At 55.6% G+C, this 10336-nt stretch overlaps 1 protein-coding gene across 1 annotated transcript; it reads right to left on the bottom strand.

The window, feature by feature from the left end:
* Positions 1-1525: 1525 nt before the first annotated feature.
* CDX2 (caudal type homeobox 2) lies at positions 1526-10146 on the bottom strand. The gene is made up of 5 exons (XM_032207290.1): positions 9657-10146; positions 7262-7407; positions 6566-6638; positions 6440-6510; positions 1526-1600 (listed from the first exon to the last, which is right to left on the bottom strand). The coding sequence occupies exons 1-5, from the start codon at positions 10144-10146 to the stop codon at positions 1526-1528; spliced, it is 855 nt and encodes a 284-aa protein (XP_032063181.1).
* Positions 10147-10336: the final 190 nt, after the last annotated feature.

Genomic DNA, 10336 nt, shown 5'->3' with positions numbered 1-10336 from the left:
AAGAAATAGCTGGCCCAAGCCAAGGCTGGCTGTGGACCATGCAGCAGTTTGTTAGTCCAGCTGATTTAATTGCAGTGCCCAGGTACTTTTTAATTTATTGGGCTGGATGTAGGAACCCAGCTTTGTGTGCTTCTCTGGCACATCAAGCGAGCATTTGCCATCTGAGCTGGATGTCTCCAGAAAATCCCCGTTGGGGAGGAGATGCCACCACACCAGCTAGGCTTTGTGAGCCCAGAACTCCTCCTGGCCCCTGGTGCTGCAGATTGCTGGAGCAGGGATCAGCTGGGATCTGCTCCGGCTCCTTCACAGCAGGGCCCACTGAGTTTAAGGGTATTGCCACGGGGATCCGAGCACGTGCTGCTCTGGGAGGAAGCAGGGTTTCACGTCTTTCACAAAGCTATGTACACAAAGCATGATGTTCTCAAAGGGAAGGTACACCGAGCAAGATCAAACATCGGGAACGTTTCTAGAAACATTTTAACACCCGATAAAAACATGCTGCTGATTCCTCCGGCGTGAATCACCGGTTTGTGCTGACGTGCTCCTAGCAGCTCGGGGCAGTCCTTGTGTTTCCCCGGGCTGGGAGGAAGGGACCCAAGGGCCAAGCAGGCTGGGTGGCCAGGTAAGGGGGTGGCACAAAGTGACAGAGCTGGAAAAGCACAGAATTGGTCTTCTGTGTGCTCTTCTCTGGGCTCTGCAAGCTGCTACGGTGCATTTACTTATGTCCATCTCAGCAGGGTCTCCTTTTGCTCTGGACCCCAGAGCAGATCACAGACAGGTCTGGGCTTCCCTCCGACACCTCATGGGGTGTCCCTGCTGCCTGCTCTGCCCGGGGTTGAGCTGCAATGTACATCTTGGTGAGGGATGTCCACCAGCAAGGAGATAACATTGGGCATGTTTTACCAGCAGAGACCATGCTTTTGAGGATGGAAAGCACATTTGGAGCCACAATGGGAATTTAGCAGGAGATGACTGAGAATAAAGCAGCAGGTCTGGAGCAGCAGAGTGGTTTTGTAGTTGTGTAGTTGCTGGGAATAGAAGAAGGGTCGTGTTTTTAGACTGAAGTCCCGGAGGAAGGAATACACTTCTGATAAGAGAAAGTCAGTTTTTCTTCTGAGTCACTGCATTCCTGGGAATAGTTGTGCAAGATGTTTTTAAAGACCCTTCAGCTAACTGTGGTTACCTGTACATGTATAGATGCATATAAGCATATTGATGAGAATCAGAGATCTAGAAAATTAACATTATTGCCACAGAAAAAAATTATACCCAATTTACTGTAACCAGAAGAAGAGTGGATTGAGTTTTCTTCTACTATTGAAGTTTATTATATAGCAGCAAATTTTAAATTTAAACTAGAATCAAATTCCTTGTCATATCTGATAGGAGGTGATGTTCACCAAGAACTAATGCGAGGTCTGCCTTATATTCACTAGCTGTGCAGATTTCCCTAGTTTAGGTGAGGGCTGGAATTTCCTTAAAACATGACTGAAAGCTTGGGTTACCTTTGGAGAAAGCTCAATAGTTAAAAGCTCATACCAACACTACTGTTCATACCACTTCTGACACCCTCTGTGACAGGGACTGGCTCATTTTCAAACTGTAGAAAAGGAAGAAAAAATTAGGGTTTTTATTGCCTCTTGATCCTCCTTGATTTGGGAATGCAGATCCCTTCAGAGGCCAAGGAGCACTCTGGTGTCCACATCCTGCCCATCTTCCACTTGAGATTCATCAATGCAGGACTTCAATCTTGCAAATCCCAAGCCCCATGGTGGAGACACCTGGATCACAGCCCTAGCTCACAAGTTTGAGTTTTGCAGCAGGACCTTTTCTGAGGCCTCGTTGACAAACAGCCCTTGTGGAAAGCCACCAGTGGCTTTTCTGCTCTCACTCAGGGAGGCAGGGGAGCACGCAAGTCTTCTGGCCCAGAGAGATTTTTCCATTTGGATGGTCAACCCACATCAGGGAAAGCTTAGACCACAAGAAACCTCATTTTTTCAGGGCTGAAAGCTTGCCTTGTTCGCCTGAGGAGGAAGGGAAGACCTGCGGCGGGAGCATCCTCCCCAAAGAATGCCGGAGATAAGGCAGCTTTTCTCTCACAAAGCTCTTTGGCCCTGTGAAAGGTATCTGAGGGACGGGCTGGGACTGCTTGGAAGCCAACAAGACGTGTCAGGGGAACAGGATCTGACTCAAAAGCAAAACTACACGAGCTTGCGACAGCTGCCAAAAAATACCTGGATGACTAAGGGGACAAGAATGCCTGGAGCAGGATGGGTCCGCGCGCTCAGCTTTTATTCCTCTGTGGCAAGATTTGCTCTTGCAGGGCTTTTTCTGTTTTGGCTTGCTCTGTTCTCTCTGAATAACACCACAGGAAAGCTTTCCTTCCCACCCTGCCTTTATATCTGGGTGCAAGAGTGTTGGGAGGCAGAGCACAAGTTGAAATGTTACATTGGGCATGAGCTACTCACAGTACAACTCAACATAAGCAGACAGAAGCAGTCCTTTAAGACTTTATACAAAGACAGTGATGCACTTTTGTTAATTGGAGGAAGTGAATCAAAGCCTCTATTGTGGCCAACAGATTAGATATTACATTATGACCAGAGGAAGAAAGGAACAGGAGGAAAACTATTGCTTGCCACCTTCATAGCATCACAGAATGGTTTGGGTTGGAAGGGACCTTAAAGCCCACCCAGTTCCAAACCCCTGCCATGGGCAGGGACACCTCCCACCACACCAGGTTGCCCAGAGCCCCACCCAGCCTGGCCTTGAGCACCTCCAGGGATGGGGCATCCACAGCTTCTCTGGGCAGCCTGTGCCAGGGCCTCACCACCCTCTGAGGGAAGAAGGTGATCTTGCCAATGGTTAATGGGGCCTGACGTCTGCTACAGATCTGTACCTACACATCCAGGTGGGCATGAAGTGAGACTCTGCTGTGAGTTTTCATCCTCTCTTTGCCCATAGTGGTGATGCTTTGAAAGCACCTGCAGGGGGATGCAGTGGGCATCATCCCCAAATGGATGACAATTTAATTTAGAAATACAGGTCTGGAAAGGGATTCCTGGTCTCCGAATCCAGTCTCCCAGCAACAAACTGTTTATTTTAGTGAATAGCTCAAATTTTTTCTGTCCCTTTGCAAGGGAGTGCCTGCCCCCTTCCTTCAAGGAAGGTCAGCTTGATCTCCAAAAGAACCAAAAGCCAAGAAAGGAGCAGGAGGCATCACAGCAGCTGAGACATTAACTAAAAGAAACAGCCTGTGTTCACTCAGAAGCAGCAAGAGGGACTGCCCCAGAGCTTCCTGGCACTTCTCCTCCGCTGCAGCCTTCACCCACAGCTCCTGGCCAAGGTCAGCCTCCATAGACTGCATGTGCATCTCCCTGCCCTCCACTCCCTCGTGCCACCCGCCCCGTGCCCCTTCATGCCCTGGTGGCCTTATTTTGTCCCTGAGCTGCTGCACACCCAGACGTGCCTTCCCCTGACCCCTGTTCTCTGCCTTTCCTTACCCTTCATGAGCTGTTTGCTCCTGGAAGGCCTCCAGCACCGCCTCGCTGGCACCAGTTCAACTTTTGGTTTCGGCTCGGACCTCTTAAAACTTCGGCACATGGCTCCAGGCCCCGGTGGGATCCAGGGTTTCTGGGGCTGGTTACTTGCTGCTGACTTTAGGCATTTTTTTTCCTTTTTTTTTTCTATAAAGCTTACTGACTTCATACTGCTCAGCTAGCAGGCTGATGGCCATAATGGGGTTGGTATAGGGGGGTCACCAAAACCAGCTCACCGCTGCCAAATCCCATTCAGCATCATAGTCTGGCCACCGGAGTGCTCCATATCCCTGCAAATATTGCCCCAAATAAAGAAGTTATCCAGCTTGTGCCTTTTTACACTCCTTTATGGTGCACAGGGAATATAAAGGAAGGCGGAAGGCTGGTGGTTTATTTGTTTGGGGATGGGAGGGGGCAAATGTTTGAAATTGGGTGTGGATATAATTTGCTCAGTTGGTTCCTCTTTATAGCAAGAAATTTGAGTTCTCTGTTACCGTCAGGAAGAACTTGTGGAGAGCTCAAAAATTAACATTCACTAGCAAAGGGAAAAGAGATCAGAAATGGGGATTGCTTAAAACACAGTGGGCTTGATTCTGTGAGAATAATTTGGAGACGTGAGAGCTTCATGCTTCATCATAAGACGTTCACCTGAAGGGGAGAAACTCTTGCTCAAAAGTCCTATAGACAAGAGCTGGAGATCCCGACACTTTCAGCACTGAAGACAACCAGGAGCATGGTGCTGGAGGGGTACAGGATCTGTCCTGGTGTCTTGGATCTGTCTGGGCAGCCCCATGCCACCCTCGTGGTGGTGATCCCAGGGCTCCGCCAGCCCCGTGTCACCCCAGCTCCAGGGGCATGGGGAAGTGCCAGCCAAACCCTGCCAAGCAGCACCTATTACACCCACAGATCCTTCGTGATTAATTTACTTATTGATGGCCCTTCATAACTCCGTGGTCATCTTTTTTCTTCCTTTTTTTTTTTTTTTTTTTTTTTTTTTTTGGCGCTGCCATTAATTATTCCTGGAAGCAAATAAAAGGGCCCACCGATATCTCTCCCTCCCTCCCGCCCGCCCGCCGCAGCCAGCTTTTCCTTAGGGAGAAAAAACTTGTACTCGTTCTGCAGTGGGACAATGCCGACTTTTGAACCTCTAACCACTAAACAAACAAACCTTGCGCTCCGCTCCACAATCCAAACAGGGTTTATTGACAGGCGTATCGCAGCAACCCGCACCGGCTCAGGCAGCAGCCGGGCCCGGGATCGATGCTGCGGGGGTGGCCCCGGGCACCAGAGGGCATCCTCGAAGGGGGACAGCACCCACCTGGAGCCCCCGAGCTCCCTTGGGAGGATGGAGCAGGGGATGGTGCCTGCAAAGCCCTGTGGACTTGGCCATGCTCCCTGGCACAACCTCTCCCTGCACTGGGGGTGCTGCTCCCCACCTCGGTCTCCCCCCATGCATGGGAGACCGGCTTCAGGTCCTTAGGGCTGCTGCCAGCCCGTGCCCAGCCCAAAAAGCTGCAGAAAAAACATTGTGGACAGCTCTCAGCATTTCCCCATCCTCCCTCTGGTACAGAGAGGAGACACCTGGTCCATGGGGCAAACCCATCTTGCCCGTGCCGTCCTGCAGATCCCACTGGCACGTGGCTTCGGCTGTCAGCATGGTGAGAAGAGGAAAAACAAAATGCTCAGAATAAGGCAAATTGGGTATTTGGAAGGGAGTTGGTGAGAAAACCAGAGCGATGCAGGGCCATGTGCTGGAGAAGTCAGCAACCTGCAGAAATCACCCCAAAATGTGCCCGAGGCTGGGCAGTGCTCCCATTGCCACCAGGGCACGGCCCCATACGAGTGGGTCCCACTGCCAGCCTGGGGCACTGGTTGATTTGACCAAATCAAACAGATCTTTCTCCTTTTGTCTCTAGCTGGGTGAGCCTTTGGCATTTCTATCCTGGTCCCCATCATTTAGGAAGAAATGGTGAATGGGCACAGCCCATGCGAGGTGAGCTGTGTAGGAGCACGAGGCTCCTCTGTGGGTTTCTGCTCTCAGTGAGGATGCGATGAAGGCAAAGCTGGTAAATCCAAGGAGAGTTTTGAAAACTAACTGGAAAAAAATCCAAGTGAGCCAAGTAACATGAGGGGGCAAGAAAAGAGAAATAATTTAAATTAAAGGACACTGCAAGCTGTGCAAAATGGCACCAGGCACTTTGCGTTAGCTCTGCACGCACAGACAAAGATCCCCCCCTCCAGCACGACTGGACATGATTTGCAGAGACTTCACTCTTCCAATTTCTCTGCACTGCGGCTAATAAATCTGGCTGGATGACTGTCAGCACGGGATTTATGGGCTCTTTTACAAGTGTCTAACATTAAGCAATTCACTTCTGAACGTTTAAACAGCGCCTTATCTTGTCTGCTCTGACCCTTAGGGCAGGATGAACATTTTGCATATTTATGGTCACGAGAAAAAAATAAAATAAAATAAAATAAAATATAAAATAAAAAAATGTGCTTTAATTTTTCTTTTCTTCCTGTTAAAATTCATAGTTAACCCGACAACATTGTGAAAACCTTGCGGATCCCTGAGATTCACGGGGGGCAGGCAGGCAGCGCCCGCGCCCCCCCTTTTATCTAACAAACTCCAGGGTAAAAACAATAAAAAAAAAAAAAAAAAAAAAAAAAGGAAAACCGAAAACCATAATAATATTAATAATAATAAAGCCACCGCCACGATTCCCCCGGACGACGAGACACGCACACTGTACACTCTGTACACAAGGCCGGCCCCGCGGGGCGGTGTAGTGCATAGGCGGGGGGGGGGCCGCTCCCACCGTGCCACCGAGACCCCCCCGGCCCCGGCCCGGCCCGGCACGGCTCGGCCCGGCCCCGCTGCGGCCGTGCCCTCCAGCAGTCCCTGAGCTGCGGCCCCCCCGGCCGCTGTCACTGGGGGGCGGCGGGACCCAGCCCGGCGGCTGCTGCCCCCCCTGCGGGACCCTGCAGAGGGGCGCCGGGGCTGAGCGGCTCCGCACCGCCGGGCTGCGCCTGCTGCAGCTTCTTCTTGTTGATCTTCCTCTCCTTCGCCCGCCGGTTCTGGAACCAGATTTTCACCTGCCGGGGGAAGAGAGGGCAGTTAGGGGGGTGTCGCCTCCGGCTGTCCCCCCACCACCACGGGGATCCGTAATGGGAGAGGCGCCGGGAGCCTCCTTGCGCATCCCGGTGTGCGCATCCCTGGTAGCGCACATCCTTGCCCCAAGCATCCCTCCCCCGAGCATCCCTGCACTTAAACCTCCCTGTCCCGAGCATCTATGCCCCGAGCATCCCTGCATCCCGATGTGTGCATCCCGTCCCTGCGCATCCCGACCCTACACATGCTGACCTTACACATCCCAACCCTACACATGCCGACCCTGCACATCTGAACCGTATACATCTCAACCCTACACGTCCCAACCCTACACATCCCGACCCTACACGTCCCGACCCTACACATCCGAGTCCTACATGTCCCGACCCTACACGTCCCGACCCTACACATCCCGACCCTACACATCCCAAACCTACACATCCTAACCCTATACGTCCCGACACTACACATCCCAACCCTACACATCCCAACCCTACACATCCCAACCCTATACATCCCAACCCTACACATTCCGACACGCGCATCCTGTCCCTGTCCCACAAATCCCGACCCCACACACCCCGACCCCACACTCTGGAGCACACACCTGCCTCTCCGACAGCCCCAGGCTGGAGGCCAGCTCCGCTTTCCTCCGGATGGTGATGTAGCGGCTGTAGTGGAACTCCTTCTCCAGCTCCAGCCGCTGGTGGTCGGTGTAGACGACGCGGTACTTGTCTTTCGTCCTGGTTTTAACTGCGGGGAACAAAGCCCGGGTTGGGAAAGCAAAAGCAAAAGCAGCGCGGAGCTGCGCGGCAGCCGCCGCAGGGTGGCTCCCGGAGGGCGCAGGGCGAGCAGGATGAGGCCACCCCTGCTCCCTGCCCGCCTCTCCCTGCACCGGGCTCCCCTGAGAACAGCAAACAGAGGGGAGAGCAGCAGTTAAACCGTCCCTCAGACCTTGGGCACGTGTTGCAAAAGCTGCGGGAATGTCAGTTGCGACAGCGACATGGGCGCGGGCCCTCCGCCACCACCCCCACCCTGCGCCCCGGTGCGCTCCCGGTCGTTTTGCTGGGGACAAATTTATTGCGCGCTTTGGGCCGCCTTGGGGTTTGCTTTGCGTTCCCCATCGGGGACGGGCTTAGGAGGAGAGGGAAAAGAAAAAAAGAAAAAAGGGGGAAAAAAAAGGAAGAAGGAGGGAAGAATTGAAAAAAAATGTGGGGAAAGAAAGGAAAAACTATGGAAAAAAAGGGGAAATTGGAGAAAAAAATGAAAAAGGGGGGATAAAGTGGGAGAAAAAAAAAAAAGGAAAAGGTGAAAAGAAAGGAAAATCCTGCTGAGGGCCCGGCGGCTCGGAGCCCAGCCCGGAGCAGTCCCCGGGCTCCTGCCCGGCTCCGCCGCCCCTCGCCCCGCCGCCGGCGTAGGGCAGGGCCCGAGGGGGCTCCGCGGTGCCCCCGGGAGGGCTCCGTGAGGTTGCAGCCCCCCAAATTGAACAAAACCAAGTCCGAAGGCGAATTTCGGCGAGTGGCCGGCGAGTATATGCATGGCTGCATGGAGTGACCTCCTTTCTTGGGCTCGTTTCTGGTTGAGCTGGTTGGAACCCCGGCCCTTCTCCTCCTTCCCCAGAGATCTGAGGCGCGGGGAGTTTCTGCCCCCTAGGTGCTTAATGGCTGGCAGGCTGACTTTGTTCAGGTAAACTCTCTGCAAACCACAACAAAAGCACCCTGTAAAGATACAAGCCTGATCAGAGAAAACTCCCCAGAGCCAGTGAATAGGGAACACAATCCCAAACAATGCGGGACAAGGAGATCTTATCAAAGACAAAAAAAAAAAAAAAAAAAAAAAAAAATCCTTCTCAAAGCCTTAATGACAGCCACATTCTGTTTGAATTACCACTACTGAACAAATGGCGGCAGGCGCTTTCATCCCCCCCCCGCCCCCCAGCCCCAGCCTCGCGCATTAACATAAACACTGGCTCCAAAGGCAGAATTTGAATGGAGCCAAGGGACCGGCCACCACCGAGCAGCCCCGACCTGTGGGAACACCACGGGCTGCTCTGGGAAGCGCCACGGGCCCCGGGGGAGCTCCTCCAACACCGCCACCGCCACCCGGAGCCAGCGGCGGGGACACCGGGGCTTCCCCAGAGCCTCGGTGCCCGGGACCCCCCTCCCCGCGCCGTCGGGGAGCCAGCCGGAGCTGGGAGAGAGATGCCCCGAAGTCCCTTTTTTGGGTGCTTTTCGGCCGTATATTTATAAATATAAATAAAAAAAGAGAGACAATGGCAGCGGAAGGTGTACATCAAAGCGGGAGGCATGCATCTCCCCGTGGCAGATGTAAAGGGGGGGAGAGATATAAAAGAGGGGCTGCGGGGGGATTAACATCACAAGGGAGAGCGGCGCCGGGAGCAGCCTCCCCCGGCCTCCCCCAGGCAGCCTCGGCCGCCGGGAGAACGGGGGGGGGGGACACAAGGTGGGGGGGGACGCCCTCGCACCTCTCGGCCCCATTTCGGGGACCGAAGGCACCCGAAATCCCCGCGGGGGTGGCCAGGTCGCGCTAAGGGTTCCTAAAGGGTTAGGCGGCCAGTGAGTCAGAAACAAATGCGGAGCGACACCGGCCGATGATTTATACGCCTGTAATTGGTTATAAAAATCTTTTAAGTGGCTATAAGTGGACGAGCGGAGCGGAGGAGGGAGGAAGAGCGGAGAGATGCCCTCGGGATGCCGCCCGAGCCCGCTCCCGGAGCTCCGCGACCCCCCGACGGGGCGCACGGGGAGCCCTCGGGGCTGTGCCGCTGCCCTCCGCCGCAGGCCGCGTACCGGGGAGCGCGGAGCTGCTGTCAGCAGCGCTTTTCCCCCCTCGGTGGCCAGCAAGAAAACGCCGCCGAGGAGCAGCTCCCGAGCGGGTTTGTGCCGAGGTCCCCCTCCCCGCGCCCCCCGACGGGCGCGGACCCCCCCCCGTCCCCCGACGGGGCGCCCCTTTCCGCGGCTCCCCGGCGGCTCCCCGCTTACCCTGGCTGCTGAGGGGGGGCTGCGCCGGTTTCCTCATCCACTCGCAGAGCCCTCGGCGCTGCCCCCCGGGGGACAGCGGCTCCGGGGCGGCCCCGGCGGCGGCGGCGTTGAGGGGCTGCATGACCCCGGCGGAGCAGTGGGGCGAGGGGCCGGCGTGGTGGTGGGCGTGCGGGTGGTGGTGGTGATATTCGGCGGGGCTGTAGGCCATGGCTGCGGCCGGGGAGCCCCCGTTGAGGCCGTGGACGGCTCCGGCGGCCGGCGGCGCCCCTTGCCCGTAGGCTCCCCAGTCGTCGCGGAGAGGAGCGGCGTAGGGAGCCGGCCAGGCCGTGCCGGGGGACTGGGAGCTGTCGAGGTTCACATGGTAGCCCCCGTAGTCCGCGTACTGGGGGGCGCCCACGAAGTTCTGCGCCGCCAGGTTGAGCCCCCCCGAGTGGCGCACGGGGCCGGGGTACATGGGCCCGTCCTTGTCCAGGAGGTAGCTCACGTACATGCTGGCGGGACCCCGGCGGCGGCTCTCCGCATGCTGCTGGGGCTCTCGGAGCTGCTGGGGCCCGGGGCCGGGCTCCCCCGGGGCGGGGAGGGGGCAGGCGGAGGGGCCGCGGCCCCGCTCTGCCTCGGCGCCGAGCGCTGCTCGCTGCCGGGGCCGGTCCGAAGCCGATGGCCGGCAGCACTTACATGAT

Source organism: Aythya fuligula, chromosome 1, assembly GCF_009819795.1.
Source record: "Aythya fuligula isolate bAytFul2 chromosome 1, bAytFul2.pri, whole genome shotgun sequence".
Classification (NCBI taxonomy): Eukaryota; Metazoa; Chordata; class Aves; order Anseriformes; family Anatidae; genus Aythya; species Aythya fuligula.
The sequence above is the reverse complement of the archived record's forward strand: the minus strand, read 5'-3'. Positions and strand labels throughout refer to the sequence as shown.